This window comes from Camelus ferus, chromosome 16 (assembly GCF_009834535.1).
Source record: "Camelus ferus isolate YT-003-E chromosome 16, BCGSAC_Cfer_1.0, whole genome shotgun sequence".
NCBI classification, from domain to species: Eukaryota; Metazoa; Chordata; class Mammalia; order Artiodactyla; family Camelidae; genus Camelus; species Camelus ferus.
Genome location: NC_045711.1, coordinates 42,819,156 through 42,839,865, shown reverse-complemented (window position 1 = coordinate 42,839,865; position 20,710 = coordinate 42,819,156). Strand labels below are relative to the sequence as shown.

General features: G+C 35.8%; 1 protein-coding gene across 11 annotated transcripts in view; it reads right to left on the bottom strand.

Annotated features, from left to right (window-relative positions):
• The window catches only part of RHOT1 (ras homolog family member T1), a 54,564-nt gene that overhangs the window by 3,181 nt on the left and 30,673 nt on the right, over positions 1-20,710 (bottom strand). For 6 of the 11 annotated variants that reach the window (XM_032457691.1, XM_032457694.1, XM_032457693.1 and 3 more), the window contains 9 exons: positions 18,696-18,780; positions 18,184-18,329; positions 17,110-17,210; positions 15,573-15,703; positions 14,801-14,884; positions 13,004-13,123; positions 11,827-12,029; positions 10,671-10,766; positions 8,901-9,023 (listed from right to left, as the gene is read on the bottom strand). In XM_032457691.1, coding sequence (XP_032313582.1) covers positions 8,901-9,023; positions 10,671-10,766; positions 11,827-12,029; positions 13,004-13,123; positions 14,801-14,884; positions 15,573-15,703; positions 17,110-17,210; positions 18,184-18,329; positions 18,696-18,780 — 1,089 coding nt within the window. Of the gene's footprint in view, positions 1-4; positions 7,400-8,900; positions 9,024-10,670; positions 10,767-11,826; positions 12,030-13,003; positions 13,124-14,800; positions 14,885-15,572; positions 15,704-17,109; positions 17,211-18,183; positions 18,330-18,695; positions 18,781-20,710 lie in introns of those variants that run through there. The other 5 variants (XM_032457692.1, XM_032457695.1, XM_032457696.1 and 2 more) reach the window with 4 other exon arrangements.

Here is a 20,710-nt window from a genome sequence, read left to right as displayed (position 1 = left end):
TAAAAAACAAATAAGTTCAACATCCCAAACTCAGAGACTGTCATGGACCTAGGCTGAGAGTGTCAAAGTTTACAACTCCAAGTCAGCAGAGACGTAAGAACTTAGTGCTATGAAGTGCACAGGCTAAAAGTGCATTAGAGTTTTGCATCAGCTTTGGGGTCTCTGTGGTTTTCATGCATCTTCACTGACGGAGAATTTTTTTTTTACACTTATTTCTTAATTTAAGGAAGAAAGGGGTTAGGATTAATGTTAGCTATAATGGCAATAACATCAGTTGAGATGATTTCTCATAAATACTCTTCAGGTATGGAATCTGTTCCACACAGCTCCCCTTGCTGTATTTTGAGACAGTATTACCAGTCATGAAATAATGTATTCTGCCTGACTTTACTGCTTAGCTTTCTTCTGCATTTAAAGACAGTAAGTATTATTTCCCCAAGTTATAGAATAGCCTTCAATAGACAAAACAGTAGTTCATATTTATTGATGAGAAACAATATAGGTATGTGTTTGAGATACAGCTAGTTTAAAAACTCGAGGCAACTATTAACTCATAAATTATATTTCAATGACTCCATCCATGTCACAGTAGCTAAGATATTTTTAGATATGGAAAACTACTTTTAGACAGGAAGCTACTTAGAGAATTATTTTATACCTTCACCATATGCATTTAAGAGCTACACTAACCAGGCTCTCCTTACAAAAGAGAATGCGTTTCTAATGAACGGCACATTTGTCATTGCTCAACTGACAATGCCTGAATGAAGCATAGTGTGGTCTTAGTTGTACCTCCTACATATTAAGAACTGAGTCACAGTTGTCATCTCAGGTCTCAAGCAGAAGCAGAGTAACAGTTTCATAAAGCTGCTTCCTAGTTCATGTCTAAACTTGAGCAAAAGTAACTCTCCCACAATTCAAAAGTATAATTCTTTTCAAATGACTCACATAAACTATCTTAGAGTAAATTTTAATATCTTATTGCATATTATTCTTCTCCTTAAGTTTTTTTTTTTTACTATTAAAAAATATAAACACATTATACATGGAAAATAAAAGTAGGAAGGAAAAAAAATCACCTAGAGTCACCTAATTAAAGTCATTTAAAGGCAACTAATTAAAATTTGGGGTATTTATGTATGTCTGACATAGCTGCAAACACAATGTGTGTAACTTAATATAATTTTATATCCTTTTAAAAACTAAGGACGTATCCATACATTATAGAAATGCCACTTTAAATAGCTGCATTATATTCCATCCTCCTATTGGTGGCTATCTTCATTTACTGCTGACTGAAACTGAAGTGATGAATACCTTTCTACATAAGATTTTTCTCTATATTTAAAATAGTTTCATGGAGGAGGGTGGGTATAGGTCAGTGGTAGAGCGCGTGCTGAGCAAAAAATAAAATAAAATAAGTTTCCTTAAGATAGACTTCCCCAAAATGAGTATTATAAGGTCAAAAATGTGTGTATGTGTGTTTATGTGGATGTGTGTGTATAAAGGTTCTTTTTTCCTAATCTACTGATGTATCAGAATCACATTTCCCCACTCTATGTGGAATAAGATAATGTAGGTTCAGCAGTATCTCTTTTTAGAACATAAGAAAGAACGACTAGATGCTGAAATATAACCTTAATTAATCACGAGAAGCTTGTCAGAGCTTTTGAGTTCTTAGGTAGAAATTCCTGTGTACTGGATGCTGGCTTTCTGTCTTAGAAGTGCCGAGGGCCCAGACAGTGAACGAATGACAAGTGCTTCTTGACAAGGTGTGGGAGTCAATCAACATGCCAGGGCCTGGGTGTTACTGAGGTTGCTACTTATTAAGGCAGAGAGAAGGAAACGCTTCAAAATTCAGGCAATAAAGAGGAAAATTAAAACTTTGTGCGAAGGTCACGTAAGGTATATAACAGAGTGGCCAAAATTCCTACGTACTTTGCAGAGAATGCCTTAAAGAAGGTATACAAGATGCTTTGATGAACTCTGCAATTTACAGCAAATATAAGAACATGAACTAAAATCTTTACTGGTTCAGTGTATTTAACCAGTAACAAATAAAGGGAATGTTGTCAATTGCAACATCTAGAAACAAAATAATTGGTCTAAAGGGTTCAATGTAATGAAACCCATTCTAGCTAGTCCCAAATAGCTATTTTAATACTGTTCTATATAATGTGTTACAACACTTTATACATGGGATATAGAAACGACACAGGCATACCTCAAAGATACCATGGGGTCAGTTTCATAATAAAGTGAATACTGCAATAAAGTGAGTCACGTGAATATTCTGGTTCCCCAGTGCACAGAAAAGTTATGTTCATACTATACTGTAGTCTATATGTGTACAATAGCATTATGTTTAAAAAAACCCAACATACACACCTTAATTAAAAAAATACTACAAATATTGCTTTAAAATGCTAATAAGCTTCATCTGAAAATGCAGAGTTGCCACAAACCTTCAATGTGTAAAAACCATCATATCCTCAAAGCGCAATGAAGTGAAGCACAATACAATGAGGTCTGCCTGCACTGCAGAGCCCTAAGCGCCTGTAAAAGTCAGAATCTGAGGAAGAGGGGGCATTCAGAGAGCTCCAGACATCTATTAGCCTTGCCTCAGACTGCAGGCTGTTACGCAGAGGAAACAAAGCTCAGAACATACTCAAAAGCAGGGAAGTTAGAGACTGCAGGAGGAGCAGTTCTACCCAGTCACCTTTATCAGTCCTCCCAGGTAACATAATACTTTGAAACAGTATATGCATATAACAAAGTTACTAGGGCTTATAGATATCATACATAGCTTTTCCCTAGTTGCAATTACATATCTCAAGTTGAAAATTGTACTGCGGTCATCAAAGCTATAGTTAAGTTTTCTGTTTTCAAGTTTTTGTTTTAAGTCTCCTGGATCTCCCTAATTTTATTTCTTTCAAAGTTTCTACCTGGTGAAGCTTTTTAAAATATTTATTTCTAATAATAATGCCATTACTGCTAATAATAATTTTAACAATGACAATTCTCTTCATTGAACTAGTAGGCATGAAATATTTTAATAATACAGTCCCTCAAAATAGGTCAAGAAATCAACACATTATCCAACAAAGATGAATTGCAACACAAATCATAAGAAAGCTGTTAACTGAGCATGTCTGAATAGTAACATACTTAGGAAAAGGACACAGGTGTGCATCAATGTCAAGAAAATGATTCACTAAGCATCAGAATAATAAAAATCTATAGATGACTGCAGATACATGGGAAACACACAATATCTATACGTTAACTACTGATACTTAAAGGTCAGAATAGGTAAACTCCACCCTGTTGTGTCCTTTAATATACTAACCAAATAGCAAAAAAGTGTTAAATTATAAGCAGCAGCAGCTTACATAATGAGAATCTGTAACACAAGCTCTACTGTAATTTTAAATGTACAACTATGTATTATGTATCCAAATTCAAAGAAAAGCCTTGTAAGGATCTTCCACATGAACACAGACATTTCATATGAAAGTAAAACACGGGATGCACTTCCTTAAAATACAGTATTTTACTGTAACTTAATATCCTAAGCACTCAACATTCCCAAGAGAATCTCTATAACGTTAAGATTTCTAGGAACCTATCCTCTTTATAAGGCAATCCTGTGAAAAGACAGTTCATTTTGGTGTAACAACAATAAAATCCCTTCTTCAAAAAAAAAAAGAGCTCCTATGTTAAATAATGTGATTTTAAACTATGTAGAGGAACTTAGGTGATTATTAAAGCAATATGAGCAAATGACATCATTAATCAATGGATTAAAATAAGTGTCACATCATCTAATTTTAAAAAATACATTAAAAAAAGGATAAAAAATACAATGGGTATGATGACCGTCCATCATAACTTTGGATCTCTGTAAATACTCAGTGTCAACTACGCACTTTGTTGCTAAAGTAAAGATGCTATTGCCAAACTTAAGGAGTAATACGAACAAATAATTTATACGGCTAGTGCAAATGCAAAAACGTGGTGAAAGAAATCCTAAAACCAAAATATGCGCCAAAGGAAACCACATCAAAATAATACACTGTAAAATAAACAGTGCTGATGAAATGCTAGGTTAGAAGTGGAAGGGTTATACACTGAAACCCAGCTGGGAAAGGGATCAAGAGGAGTTTAAAAAAAATGACTAAGTGGCACAAACAAATGAAAATGAACATCTAAAGGAAGGGACAAATTAAAGCCATAGCACAGTACATAGCACATAGTACAGTAACATCCTCACGCAAAGTCGGAGTGTTCTGAAGTCAGAATAATAAATACTTAATAAACTAAAATTTCTGGGTAGTTCAAACCAACAATCAAGCCCACGCCTACAAAATCATTTTAACACCGTTCAGATTTAAAAGGTATTTGAAAATTAAAATATAATCAAAAGGTATTTTTCTCCAATTACATGAATTACACTTTTTCAAATGAAAGCATTGCCAAAGGTTAAATCATCTGGCCACATATTAATCATCCTCCAAATGTATTTAAATTCAAATAATTCCAGCTATTTATACATTATTCTAAAGAAAAACATAAACCTATCCAGATCTAAAGGCTAGGACCATAATTACCAAAGAAAAAGTTACATGTCAGATATGTAGGTGAACACTTCTCTCACATGTTGAAATCAATATACAATCAATTAAACTGGAAAGAAAAAAATGTATTACTACTTTCTGCTTAAAATATGTAGTATCAGTAAATAAGCTAAAAACAAAGTCAGCCTCTTCGGGTCAAAAACAGATAGCTAGGGGAAAAATGTACAATTTCAGAAATGTTGGAACTGTTGAAAATGTTTAAGTATAATTAATTGATTAGGCATAAATCCTCTCATGATCAGGTTATATAGCACTTCCTTTGTTAGCATAATGTCACGGAAATATAACCAAAGTTTAAAAAAAATTTTTAACATAATATTTAGCAAGGTATTTAAATACAGTCTGTATCTTTTTCATCTTGATATTTTGCCCCAGCTCAAAGCAGGATCCTATCTAAAGTAGGTACTTAAGTACTTGAGTGCATGAATCAAAGTGGTAGGAAGATGACATAAAGAGGGGAATGTGGCCCCAAATTATGTATTATCTCTGGAAGTAATTTCTATTTAGGTGACCAAAATCTTTTATAAGCACACTAAGACAATGTGCTAATTTGAGACCAACATGGAGGTACCAATATCTGCCTATTAATTTCTTTGCAGACATTTAATGAAACTGCTCATTTATACTTCTAAATCAAACACTAGGCATGGCAGATTTCTAAAACCAAAGACTTAAGACTTATTGTTGAGTAAGAATCCTCTCCATTGATTTACACTGAAAAATTCTTAAATGACTTTTACTCAATCAATGAACCCTTTTTCAGTTTACATAACATTAAGGCATACCTAGCACAGCAAACCAATGGTGACCAACCACCAAAGGTTGCCAGAATCCAAGAAATAATAGGGTAAGTGGTTCCATTCTCACCCCATCACCCCACAACTTTCTCAAGTTTTTGAAGACAAAAAGGTAAAATTGTATGTGGGGGTGTTTAGAGGAGACATTTTCATTGCTTAGGTATACTTTTTTTTTTTGCCTGCATTTTCACAACTCTAAGCTATATCTTAAGACTGAAGGTACAAACTTGTGGCCTGTAAACATGCTTTCTTTGTTTTGATTAGTACTTCCAACTTTAAAAATTTAATTATCATTATTTAAAGATCAGTAAATTGCATATAAATATCCTGACTTGTAGTGTCTCAGAGAATCACAAGTCCTGGCAACACCAGGCCTGGACAACAGCCAATGGCCAGAGCCAAGTGGTGGCTGCCTCTTTTGGACAGGACGTGTCGTAGTTCCCACCTTTTTTATTTCCTATCCTTGGCCACCTTCTTTCACTTACATTATCCATCCAGACCCTGTAGGCACTTAAGTTTCTGGCCTCCACCCTCATCTATCTCATCTACAATCCTTTCACAAACTAGAAGAAACTTTAGTACAGAACTCCTAAATTTCCACTGTACTACAATAAAAAAAATTACTGAAATACTACCAGGGAACAGGAAGGAGTATGCTGGTTTCCCTCCTCATCTTTTTCATTCTTTCCATTCTCGATTATCAGATGTCAGTGATGTATGCTGACATTACCATCAAATTACTTCTAGTTTATAAATAGATATGCCAAAATGCACCGATTTCTCTTTGAGGATCAACGTACAGAGTACTTTCCTATGAGCAATCTCATCCATTAATGCACACCCAACCTATTTCATTGGGGAGCTGACTAAACCAACCTACAACTAAAACTGTCACTCAAGATGCAGACAATGAATCAGTCTGCAATTATGGACAATCAAGAGCTTCCAGAATAAAATAGATGGTTTGTGATCAGCAATTAGTAAGAGCCAAGGTGAGTTCACCAAGAATAAGACACCAAATAGATGTCACTTTCTATTTGGATAAAATTACTACATTGGTAGATCAAAGGAATGTGATAGAAATTACATATTGGTTTCAAAAGAGCCCCCTATGAAATCTCTTGTAAGATAATCAGATAAAATGTGGGCCGGATAATAAAATATTTTTAATTGACAAAATAATCTTTCCCCAAGAATTCTAAACTGTGTCATTGGGAAAAGAGTTCTCCAGGGGAACACTAAGGGGCTGGCTTGCATGCTTGAGCTTGCTCTCTCTCCAGTCTCTGGATATTCGTCATTATTTTTTATCAATTACTTGAAAGATAAAGAAGACATATCTACCAAGTTTGCAAATGACACAGTGCTGAGAAAGATATACAATGGGACAGGTGACAGAAATAATGTTTGAAATGACTGAGCTAGAACAAATGGATAGAAAAGAAGAACATGAGGTTTAACAGAGATATATATGTATCAGCATTTAGATTCAAAGAGCCAACTAAAAATATCAAATACACAATTAGAGAGGAAGGGACACTGCCCTAATAGCAGCTCATATGAAAAAAATTCGATTTCAATTTACCCTGAGATTACTTTGCATCAACAGCAGGATGCGGCTGCTAAAAAGTTAACATCACGTTAGTAGACAGGTGCTGTCCTAACTCTGGAACATGACTGCCCACTGCTCCGGACTGGTCAGATCACGCCTGGAGCACTGTCCTCCATTCTCAGTGGCACTTTCTAAAAGGTACTCCAAACACTAAGGGGCTTTCAGATGAGGACAACCAGGAATGATGAGGTCACTAAGCTATCTAATTCAAGAAAAGGCTGAAAGAAATGGGGATGTTCTACCTGGAGAAGAGAAAATTAGGGGAGACATGATGGCCGTCTTCAAATGTCTGAAGGATTGCTAGGCTGAGGAGGGAGTAGAAGAGTCGTATGTTGTTCTAAAGGGTAGAACTAAAACTAAAGGAGAGAAAGTTACAGGGAAATCATTTTAGTTTAAAAAAAAAAAAAGAAAGCAAAAGCAAAAACCCTCTCCAACGAGGAAAGCCATCAGCAGATACACAGTACTCGCTCTCAGGAAGGCTTGCAGGAAGGCATTCTCATAGAAGGTTAGGCCAGAGGAATTCTAGAACCTCTTCCAACTCTACCATTTCTGACACCGGAGCTCCTGAATGTTGTTTGGTTTGAACTAGCCTTGCGTTTTCTCACGGTTGTCGTGAGAGAATCTGTCTGTGTTACTCTTTGTAAGACGCCATTCAAAGGACAGAGGCAGAACTTTACCACCAAATGAGTGGGGGGATCCCTTCAAAGCAATCACCTGAGATGGCTGCTTTCTTATTCCAGAGCTGCCAGCGCTCAAAGCATCACTGCGACTCTTTCAGAATGTCTTCGAAGTTAGTTTCTGACTCACATAAAACATGATCTCTCTGTTTCACAGCTACGTCTCCTATCGTGCTGGTGGACACAAACTACCCTACCCATTTGGTACAGCCAAAGCCTAGCCTCCAGTGAGAGTCCAAATAATGGATCCATTTCTAACCAAAATCTATTTAGCTTGATCATCTGTCTTAATCAAGCTCTGTTCTCAATGACATTTGAATGACTTCAAAAATCTGATTCATTCTTAGACACATAAAAATTTGACATCAGATACAAATTAATATTACATAGGTTCTTCAATGCCCCAGAATGTAAAATCAATTTGAACAAAGGTAGCATGACTGGAATAAGAACATAACCTTCCAAGTTCATTGCTTTGAGGGAATGTATATAACCTATCTTTTGGTTGTTTTTGTTTCTCTTACTTTTTAAAACTGTGTTATTTTCTAGGCATACTTTATGTTTTGGACTCAATTATAAAGACTTCAAAAACTAGCCCTATAGATTTGCTTTTCTTTTCCATATTCCTTTGAATCCTTAATACTGATTATTATCTTCATTTCCAGAAATCATATTATTTCAAATAAACATTCCAGATACTTAAAAGTAAATTATAACTGTAAGTGATTACAAAAATAGAGAAGTTTTTCAAACCCAAGATACTGTTCACATTAGTATGGTTTTGGTAAGCTGTACTATTTGAATAAAAGCTGAGCACAGTGTAACATTTGGGATCAATGTGTCTTTTCCTTACCGAAGTCCTCATCTATTTCTACAACTCTCAGCCAAAGATTTTAATCTCCCTACACATATTATCCTCTAATATAAAAAATACTTTAACCTCCTTAATGGAAAAACAAAAGGCAAAATCTTTCAGTCCCCTAAATGTATCTATTAATTTTTAAACATTAAGAATGACTCCAAAACTAAACGTCACTACAGTGAGGATTTTAGTGGAAGTTAGTTGGGCATCAGTCGGCTTGTTGTCTCTGTAGTGAGTATCTGTATAATAAATAGTTATCCGCTTTTTTCTTTTGTATTTGAACAGAACGCCTGGTACCCAGTAAATAAAGTTAAGAACCTGTTAAGAACTGCAGTGAAGATTTTGTTCTTTACAGATTGCAGCAAGTCTGAGTTGAGGAAGTTCTGACAGATGCAAAATGTACACCTGTTGCAGGTGCACATACAGCGTAACCGGGCATGGCTGCGAAAACACACAGAAGGACAGGAGTTGAGTTCTTACTTACAAATATGGCACAAGTCAGAGTGTGCCAACTTAAAAAAAAAAAAGATTTAGGCATAAGCAACACTAAGGAAAAGGACAGTGTGGGGCATGCTAAAGTTGTGCAGAATTCCACATTTACCAAAAATATATTCAACAGCAACAGATCCCTCCTCCCTCCCTATAGAAAATCTGGAAAATTAGCTAACACTTTTGCTTTTTTGGAGGGGGGATGGAATTATTATTACAAGAGTTTTCGTGGAATAAATATGCACAGCAATAGATGGCACCCTCATCTAAATTAATAAAAGAAAAACTGAGTAAGCCACAGCACCCACCAAAAGGTCAAAGTTTGCTAGCATTTAAATAGCCATTCCCTCCTCCTCCTCCCTCAGCATACACACATGCCTGGAAACCAGGAAGGAGAAGAGAGACAAATACACACAAGAATCAAAAGACGAGTATATTCAACCCTGGGGAGATATGAACAACATCGTCTTTAATTCATCAAGCACCATGGCTCCCAAAGGAAATCAAAGTGCTTTGTAAGATTCTACTTGAACCCAAAATATAGGGTTAATTTCATCTGCTACCAAAACACAGCATAAGTATGACAGAATGAAACTCTGAGTAAGGATGTAAAAATCAACAATGGATCCAATTGATGCTAGATATGAAATTTAGGGAGGCTTTCTGACTCCTTTCTGGTTGAGTGGAGTTGCACTAGTTAGAACAGGCACGTGGGCCAACCCATTTCACCTCTGCTCTAACGACCAAAGCTGGGGGTCTCCAATGACTGCTCAGTGGTCAGAGCCACTCAGACATACAAGGCCATCACACCACCCCTGAAGAGGTACTGGCGCAGAACCCACTCAGAAGAGCGCCCCCTGATGAATCAATGCCATCACTTCCTGTAACACCTGAACATTTTTTAGAGGCTTCTCAGTCAAATGACTGGCCCAATCTGACTTGGCTCAGCTTGTGAGATCTGATGAGACCACAGCACACAGTGGCATGGTTGTGGAGATTAGCAGCATCCCAATAATGCCTAATCCCGACATGAAGAAAAACAAGAATTAATTTTTAAAAAGACTCTTCTAGGCTCAAGACATTCCTTTTTAAAATCTGACTTGTGACGATGAACATATCGCTGCTACTACGTTCCTGCCAGCTGTCATACTGGAATCCATCTTTTATTTTATAAGTTGAATCTGACTCTTCAACACACACAGGAGCCACCCACCAAAGAGGAGGGATGCAAAGTATGCTTAGCAACAGGGAGATGCTTCGTAAGAGAAGTAGTTTTGGATTAACCATGTAAACAAGTGTCCGTGTATGTACATTTATCATATACACACACACGCACACACACTCGCACACGTTGCAGTAAAAATGTTTTAAAGATGCAGATCTAAAAACACAGTTGCAGTTAGTTATGTATAAGATTAAGAGAGTGCATTTACATAGCAAAAAAAAGACACTGTGATATACATGGAGGCAGTGAGCCTGACCAAGCAGTGCGTTTCTGGATAGTTACTAAGTGTTAATTATGGCACGAAAGGAGATTTGGTCATCTATAAGAAAATATCATTAAAATCCCATAGAAGCCACAAAGAAAAAGTAACTTACAAAGCAGTTTTTAGAAAGACCCAGATTTTTCTCAAATTCTCTATTCTATCAGTGTTGCCCGTGTCTCGGGAGAGTCTGTCTCTGTAATGATCCTCTCTGTAGATAACATACACGAGAGTTTTAAAGCAAAGTTCAAAACATAAAGAAGATTTTTCTTATCTTATAATAATAGATATGACTTCTTTTCCAACACAAATAGAATTTCAAGGGTTTGCTGCATTTTTTAAAACAAGTATTAAAGGAATACCAATAAAGTTAACTCTGATTTGAAAAATCTGTACAAATTAATGCCCTTCTGAGAAACCTCAGTTTATAGCAATTTTTGAGTATTACTCTATTTTATACTGTAGTTTTCATAAGAAAAATAATTTAGAGAATAGCATAATAATACACAGAATAAACGATAAAGTCCTGAGAAACGCACTGCCTGAAAAACTATCTTGTTGCAAAACAGAATTTGTACAAACACAGTACTTGAGGAGAATGCCATTAAGAACCATGCAATTTTAAGACAGTTAGTAAACTATGACGATGACCACAGTTACGTGCTTGTGCATACGCATGTATACATATACAATAAATGTACATAAAATTTGTGGCTCATAACATTCATGTAAAACGTTTATGATAGAGGGAATTCCAATTACAACTACTTTTTATGGCACTTAAAAAAGACATTATATCCTGAACTCAAACATACCCATAATTTAAACATAAATTAAAAATAAAAGATTTTAGAATCTTTCACATACTCAAGGTCAATTAATCAACAGAAAAATACAAAAATGAACTTTTTGTTCATATGAAAATGCCTTATAAGCGTAAAGCAACATGACATCAACCCCACTTTACTGCAGTTAACATTGTTTTTTTTTAATGCTGAGTGAGGGGCTGAGTTTTATTGTACTATCCTATTAAGATAGTTACAGCCTGCTCAAACATATTCAAATATGGTCAGAATCACCATTTACATAATTTTATTATGGTACCCAAACCAAACTTGCATTTACTCAAACTTGTACCTTCTCATTACAAAGTCTCTTTCTGTTGCTGAACAACTTCTATGTGACAAAGATTCCACCCTCATGGCTAATAAGGGCATGCAATGTTATCATGAACCATGCAACGTGAAAACGATGGCAGAGCAAGTACTTACGGGTACATGGCCATGGTTGTCAATTTAACAAAGATATCTTTACTGGGTGCATCAGTAGTATTGCAAGTGAAGGCTTGTGGTGGAGGCATTTTGTGTTTCCTGCAGAAATCAGTAGGTGAAATACTGTATTCTTGTTTAACTTCATGCAGGTCTGACTTTGCAGCTACGATTAAGCAAGGTATTCTGCTGTCCATAAAGTGTTGCTATAGAATAAAAAATGAAATCAAAATATGGTAAGTTCAGAAATTACTAAATTTAATTAAACGTGCACTAAAAATTTTCTCTGGATAGGCAAAGCATCAATCGTTTCAAAGAGAAAGTGAAGTAAGAGGCAAGGACGGGCAGTGGTCCAGGTCAGCAGCATAGTAAGACCAGGGCCACTTTTCTAATGCTGGAAACAATATAAACCTGTAACAATTCTTCAGATTCACTGCAATTTGAAAAAGAAATTATTAAAAAGAAACAATACTTTGAAATAAAAAGAAACCCACTTACATTCCTCTATCTTAAAGCACAATGTTTTCATTTTTTGATATTACCTCTAGTCCTTAAGCACATACATTTTTTGTATGTGTATATATGTATGTTTCTATAGTTGCAGTCATGCTGGATATAATCATTTAAAAATATAATACTGAATTTTCCATGTTTTCAGAATTCAAAACCATTATTTTTAATGGCTACTTAAAATTTCATGGGATTATTTTATCTTAATTTGGTAAACCGTCCTCCTATTGTTAGACATTTGGATTATCTCCAGGTTTTTGCTATTAAAAACACTGCTAGAATAAATTCCTTTGTACATATAGTTTTTTACTCTTATTGAATTGTGTTGATGTTTTCAAAGTAACTGGTAATTTTTCAAGCCTCTGGTTTAGGTTTATTCCCTTGCTCTATTATTATTCTTGGTGTGCAGTCCTAACAGCCAAGACCCTCCATTAATGCAGAGGTTCTTAACCAGGACTGCACATCAGAGTCATGTGCAGAAAAAACTGTTTTTAAAATTGTCTGGGACTCTATCACCTCAGAATGAAACCAGATCCTTTAGGTATAGGACACACAGGTACTTTTCAAAAAGTTCCATAAGTAATTTTCTTGTATTTCCCTGGTTAGAAAACACATTACAATTCCATTAAACCCTTTATAAAGTTAAACTCAGACGAAAAGAACAACAAACCTTAAAAATCCTGGCACAGTATTCAAAGGATTTGGGGTTACTGACATCATATACCAGGCATACAACATCACAAAGGATCTCAGCCTCAGTTAGAAATTCCGACTCTGAGATATCATGCAACTTGTAAAAAGAAAGATAATGAGAAACATAAGTATAATATTCATACATAATTAAAGTCATCATGTTTTATCACTTGCCTGATTTGACTTCTTAATTAAAAAGTACTAGTTAAGCATAATTTCAGACTGTTTTTTAGATGTCAGAAGTGTAGATACATAAGTAGCTTCTGGTTTTTGTAAATGAAAAATGGTGACTAAGGTTCTACAGAAAGTAGCATTTAGTGAGCGACTGAAGTGTGCTGGGCAGGCCCTTTACATGAATTCTCTACATACTATAAACAAGAAAACAAGCTAGAGACTAGGTCAACTGCCAAAGATAACACATCTAACTAATCTCTAACTAATCATCAAACCAAAATTTGAACTCAGATATGATTCCCAAGTCTTTTTTCTTTCTACCACACCACCTTTTCTCCCTACCAATCAAAAACACAAAGCAAAGGACCGTACATTAAGGTTATTTTGTTCTACTTCACTGCCTACTCTTTTTCAAAGTTTATTATAACACCTCTAAAGAAATATCCCATCTATGATATGATAATGATCCAACACGAATAAACTTCAGTACTGAGCTACATAAGAGTGAATCTTCGTTGAGGAGAGGAACGGGGAAGTGTGAAGTCAGAGGTGACTCAACATATTCCAAGTAAAACACTACTACAGCATGAATATTCAGAGACATGAAAGAAATCAATTTGCAAAGAGTTGTTGTATAAATAAAAGCAGAGAAATGAATAATCAGCAAGATTCACTGCACACCCAATATGTAGAATTACACTTAGAGGAGAAAGATGGGAGCTAAACAGGTTTAATAAGAAACTGATCAGCCACTGACTCTGTTCTCTCAAACACTCCTTTGGGTTTACCCAAATCTGTGTCTCCCAATTCTTAAAACTCCGCCAAATAAATTCTTTTGTTATTTGCAAAAAGAAAAAAGAAAAGAAACTGACAAAGAACTTTTATCATAAAGAGCAAAGTATACATAAAATTCAACATGATCATCTGTCTAGCAGAATAAATATTTCCAAAAAGAAAAAGGAAGGGAATGAATTTTCTTTAGTATCTATTACTTGTTTGGAGCTTCTCTTATTAGCTAACTTAATAAGAAACTCAGGCTCAGAGAGAATAAGCAACTTGCCACACAGCTAATCAGTGGTGGACCAGGGTTCAAACCAAAATCAGACTGGATCCAAAAAGAACATACATCTCTTTGTACTATTTCATATTATGTTTTCAGTCATACCCTTCTTTCAATCATTTTTTATGCTAACAGATTTGTTAACTATACTCCTCCTTGCTAAATAGATAAAACTCGATTCAGATTACAGATAAACTACCACACACCTGCACTAAGGTTTTCATTATTAATTTCTAGTAATAGTAGAGGACATAATTTTCAAAAATTAACGTAGAAGAGAGAGTAAAGCATATTTAATTTTTTTTTACTTTCTTATAGTGGTATAACATACAATTAAGCAGACAAATAGACAATTTTTCACTTATATCTATACATGTTTCACTATACAGATCAAGGGAATTAAAATTAATTTCAAAGAATAAACCAGGTGGAAAAAAAAAATCACACAAGCCACTAAATTAAATCCAATTCTGTTTTCAAACAGCCATTTAAAAATGTATCCAATAATTAATCATCTTTATATGCCAGAAAATTTCTTACCAACAAGTATTTCTCCTGTCCATATACATAAACAGTGTTAATCGCATAGTAAGATTTATGATCATCACGAATCTTCTTCTGCCTCTGAAAACAACCAAAAATCTCAGTGCTTACAGTAAAAAATTACAGTAACTAGTTTTCATCAACACACGCACTCTGTGTATATGTGTGGGTATTTTACAGGAAAAAAAAAGGACATTCTTTCCTACGCTATGTATTATTTACCAGTACAAAGGGGATATTGATTTTGTTTCTTAGTTCTTAAGGTCTAAAACAAAAGATGCATTCATTCTGCATAAAAGGAAAGCAGTAGCTGGAAAGGAAGCAAACTGTTTTATGGAAAGTGTATTCCAGAGCCACCTGCTGGCAATTCTCACTACACTATAATTTGGTCTGCTATGTCATCTGGAAAAATGTCAGTCTCTTTACTTAAGGCAGTAGTCAGAATTAGAATCAGTATCAGTTCAAAATATTTACTGTACATTTACTTCATGCCAAGCACTGTATTTGATGCTTTCATATGTGTATTTATTTAATCCCCATCGAAACACTGGTTAAAAAAAAAAAAAAAAAGACAGATGATAGCTAACATCAATGAAGCAAAGATAAAGCCAGCTCAATGAGATTACTGTTACACTTTAGCTGTACTATTATCCATAGGTCACTCAGTTCTAGCAACCATCTAAAAAGGTTAATGGTTATGAAAAAATCATGTAAACTGATGACTATAAAAATTTGTCGGGTTAAAGTTCTATTTTCTGAGAACTCTCACCGTTAAGTTTCTCCCAAGAAGAGCCTGAAGAACTCCACTCTTCCCACAGTTTTTCACCCCAATTACATTACATCTGAATACATTTCTTTGAGTCTGTTTTTTCTGAAGGTCTATTTTTTTATCTCTCGTTACTGAAAAGAAAAAAAAAGTTAATTATGCACCATTTGGACCCACTGAACCGTCATTTCACCTTCTGCAAAATAGGCAATTGCTATTTATCATTTTTACAAAGTGTTTGATCAATAAACATACTGTGCAACAGTCAAGCTGTGTGTGAAATAAAGTACAAAATACAATACAGAAGAGCCTCACTTACTGGAAAAGATGCATTTCTGAAAGTCGGCTGTAAAGTAAACTGGTAACTAAATGATATTCATTTCATCATAAAATTAGTGCCTTTCTGTAAGGAAAATGATACCCCAGAAATGAACAAAAATTGCAATGTATATAGCCAACACTATATCCCATCTATCTTTTCAGTTATAAATTATTGTCATAACAAATTATAAACTGAAAGATCTTATCTCAAAACTGCACTCTCTTAGGTCTACAAATGGGAAGGGATAGGCACTCTAAGGTTAACTGGCCTTTCAAACGTAAATCTGTAAAAGGCAACCCTGAAAACAATGTTGTACCAGCAGAGCAATGGGGCATCTCTTCCTGAGGTCAAGAGGCCTCATTAAGATGTACCCAAAGATTCAACCACAAGAAAACTCACCAGAGACACTATAGTAGCAAAAAACTGCAAATGATTAAAAAAAAAACACAACACATAATAATTGTGGGATAGTTAAGTTATAGAGTAACCATATGATGACACATTATCTAATACTAACAATATATAAAGTATACTTGTTGATACAGAAAGATGTTCACCATATTTTGTTGAGTAAAAGAACCTCACGCTGGCTAGTAATTAGTTCCTTACTCTTTGGTGCTGAATTAAACACTAATTGGTTAAGTACTTTAAGGGGTACTTGCTCTGTCAGTTTAACACTGGCTGTCTTCTTGTTATGGGGTTTCCTGTAAGACATGGCATTTTTTCCTACCAATTAGGATGTAAGAACTCCTTGAAATGATCAGTCCCCTTATTTGCTATTTCCTAGTGTTTCTGTGGGTTTTCTTTAAGTGGAGCACGTTCCTTGGCAAAGATGCCTGGTTAACATTACAAGACCTGTGAAAAATTTATTAATGTGGAGACAGGTTATGAAACTGAGAGATGTACAGTCAGTTCAGTATCAGGATCATGAGTTAACAGGCATTGTTTTTAATGTTTAAAGAAAATTAAAACGCAAGGTAGACTGGTAAATTCTTTTAATGCCCACAGCCCTCCCAGATTTTCATCAGTGCAGAGCCATCATGGGCAGAGTGGAAGTAAAACCTCTACTCTTCCTTTTTTGATAAACATCTCAACTCAAGAAAAATTACCAAATCGTGGGCAGAGTATGAAGATGAGTTTATTTTCACTCTTTTTACTTATGAAACTGAATCTTAAAAAATTTTCTAATTACAAACTGAATGGTACTCGGATACTTACCTGTGATCGCTGAAGCTTGTGACTCTTGTTCAGTCAATATTGAATAGCCAAGGTAACCCAAATACTCCAGGCACCGCTGCACATCTAAATAGGTCGTGAGCCTAGGAAAGGGAAGAGTTTAAAATGTGGAAAGTTCCTAAGTGAATATTTTTATATAAAAAAAATTATAACAGCTCAAATAGTTTTGCTACCAGACCCAGATAACTTTTGTCAAACTCCTTTAATTTCCCACGTGCCTAACTATGGCTTTTCTTTTTCCTACAATGACATTCTTATGGCAGAGAAGAAAGGGAGGAGAACACAGGTGGGGGCGGCGGGAATTATCTGTAACTACTCCATCTGCCAGGAGAGAGCAAACCCATGCAGATGAACAGTGAGATACTAGTAAGATCCAGAGCAGGGATATTTTATATTTTCTGCTTCCCAAGTTATATATTGTACTGCAAATACTGGCTAGTTAATCTGAAAAGGTCTGAGAAGGGTGTAAAAATAACTGAATGGCACCTGAAATAAGTTAGCCTTTCTTACGATTTGAAGAAAGCATAGATCCCGGTGCTGAGAAAGTTAGTCTCACCACGGCTAAAGTAATTATGTCATTTATGCACAACCAGGGGATTTCCTCAGCACCCTAGACAAAAGGTCAACTTGGCTGTAACTAGACTGTAGACACCCTCACTAAGTCTAGGACTGCATTAAAAACAAACAACAACAACAAACCCTCAAAATACGCCTGCAGTGTCAAGTAAAATATGATCTCCCTGTACCAAGATATAACAATTGTGTGATAACAATGTTTCCAACTCCCTTAATCAAAACATTAGAATTTAGTTCCACTTCGATATGACTTATTACTGTTTCCCTGTATATTACCCCAAAGCAAACACATTCCTTCCTGATAAATTTATAGAACATCTATAGTTCATGTCAGAGATAGCAGCACTGTAAATCCTGCTCACAGGCAGTTATGTTGAAGCATTTTGTAAGATCTGACAAACGTAAAAAATAATGAATCTAAAGCACCATAAGTTTAAACTAGCTGTGACCCGGGAGGAAAGCAGCGAGCTCTGTACTCACGTCCACTGGGAAAGGAATCCCTGGTAGGTGATCCAGCCTCTTTCATTTGTACAAACTGTGTTATTCACATCTGGCCCCCAAGGTATGTAAGGGAAAACTTTAAACAAATCTTTAAGCTCATCAGGTGACAAAGCACAGTCTCTATCCTGCAGACACACAAGGAAGTACACATGGTGTTAAATACCTGGGAGAGTAACTCCCAGCACAAGAGCCCCCGAATCTAGTGAAGATGCTTCTACAAACTAGCAAATGAAAAGAAATCTTTACATTTTATCAGGAAAATCCCTTACACATATATAAGCAACCTATGCAAGTCTATCAGAAACTACATTTTTTAATCTTGAGAAAACAATTATGTCAATAATAGAAGTATTTTTGCTAGTAGAAGTTAAGAGAGGTTGAGTAATTTCTGGCTATGTGACATGAGCCCCTAGAGCTCAGGGAAAAGAGCTGTATCATTCACAGAAAAGTACTTCACCAGGTACCATGGAAAACTGCAGCTAAAAGCTTACCAAATCATGCTTGTCAAAAGTACTCTGGAGAAACAAATATGCATGATGATTTAATTCAGTAGTGCAATCAGGAGGTATTTTTAGCCTGTTGATGAAAAAAAAGAAAGTAAAACAAACCATTAAACAAATACTAAAATTTAAGAAATGAATATGAAACTGCAACAAGTCTTTTTGTAGGATGACAGAAATATGTCTGCTGCAGCCATTTAGACTCTCCCAGGGAAAAGCCATTGGAGTGGTACGGCAATTCTCAGAAGAGTCATAACAGTGCTCATTCCAAGGGGACATAAACAGTTTTCTTAAATATCTGAAGGGCAAGTTGTGTTAAAAGTTTTACATTTTACAACTGTAATGGGGGAAGGTATAGCACAAGCGGCAGAGCGCATGCTTAGCACACACAAGATCCTGGGTTCAATTCCGAGCACCTCCTCTAAAAATAAATAAGTAAACTTAATTATCTCCCCCCCCAATTTTTTTTTTTTTACAAATAACGCTGATTAAACTGTAATGCGTTGCTCTTCCTATAAACCAATTATCAGTCAAAATTATGAGCTACATAAAATATCAACATTGTAATGATTTGAAAATGATGTGAAGAGATGTTACTTCTGCCTGATTTAACCTCTGACACAGCCTCAATCCCATTCAATAAACATGTATCAAATGCACTGAGGTATGAGGGACACAAAAACAAGACAGGCCCCCTACCTTTAAGGAACACATCCAAGCTGGAGACAGACCACAAAACAGATAACCTCACTATCTCAAGAGAATGCGGCAACTGCTGAGTATCGGTAAACCAAGGATGCTGGGAGAGCCCGTGTGAAAGGGAACACCTCTGGCCTGGGGATGGGAACGTGTCAGCACTGCTGAGAGACACTGTCACCTGACTTGAGACTTGAAAGTTAAGAAGCAAGAATTAGGTTGGAGGGAGAGGGAGGAAGAGAGAGTGAAAACATCACGGGCAAAAGCTTGGAGTGGGAAACGATACCTGACAGGCGGACTAGAAACGGTCTGGGGTTTACCTCCAGAATGAAGGCAGGGGGTGAGCCAGGGCACAGCAGATCATGAGTGACCTCTGACACCTGCTTAAGAAGCTTGGGATTTATCCCACCTTGAAGGGAAAGTGACAGGGCCCAATCCGTGCTTATGTATCTGTTAATCTAGCAGCAGTGTGAAGGACAGTGGCAGAGAGTTTAATAAGAAGGCTAGAAAGATTCAAGTGGTGGCTCTGAAGGGGCGGGCTATTTTGCAGAAAATTAAAGGAACAGTACATAAATAAATGAAAAGAGATCTTTGTGTAGGTCACAAAACCATAAAAGATGGAGTTTCCTCATTGCCATGCTTTTAGAAAGCAACAAGCAACATACTGCAGAATTCATCTACCCACTATAAATGGCACAGAAAAGAAAACTGGACGAACGTGACCTGGGACAAATTCATTCATTCAATATATGTTTATTGAAAAATCTGATAAATACTTGAGCCAAGATTTAATAACCATGACAAAGGAAGTTTCAACTTAGAGCTAATTAATGGACCAGGAATCCAACCAGAAAAAAACTTTGCTTCTTCAATGATAGGCAAGGAAAAAACAACAACAAAGCTTTTCTGAACCCTTATGTGGATAGCTAGCAATGCTATACTAAAAATTAAAAAGAAAAATTAACAGAAACAGACTCACAGACATAGAAAACAAATTACAGTCACCAGTGGGGGAAGGGGGTAGGGATAAACGGGGAGTTCGAGATTTGCAGATACTAATATATATAAAATAGATAACACGTCCATGCTGTATAGCACACGGAACTACATTCAATAGCTTTTAGTCACTTATGGTGAAAAAGAATATGAAAACGAATTTATGTATGTTCATGTATGGCTGAAGCACTGTGCTGTACACCAGAAATTGACACAACATTGTAAACTGACTATACTTCAGTAAAAAAAAAATATAAAAAGAAAAATTAATCCACCACTGAAAAAGTGAAGAGAAAAGGCCAAAGACTCAAAGG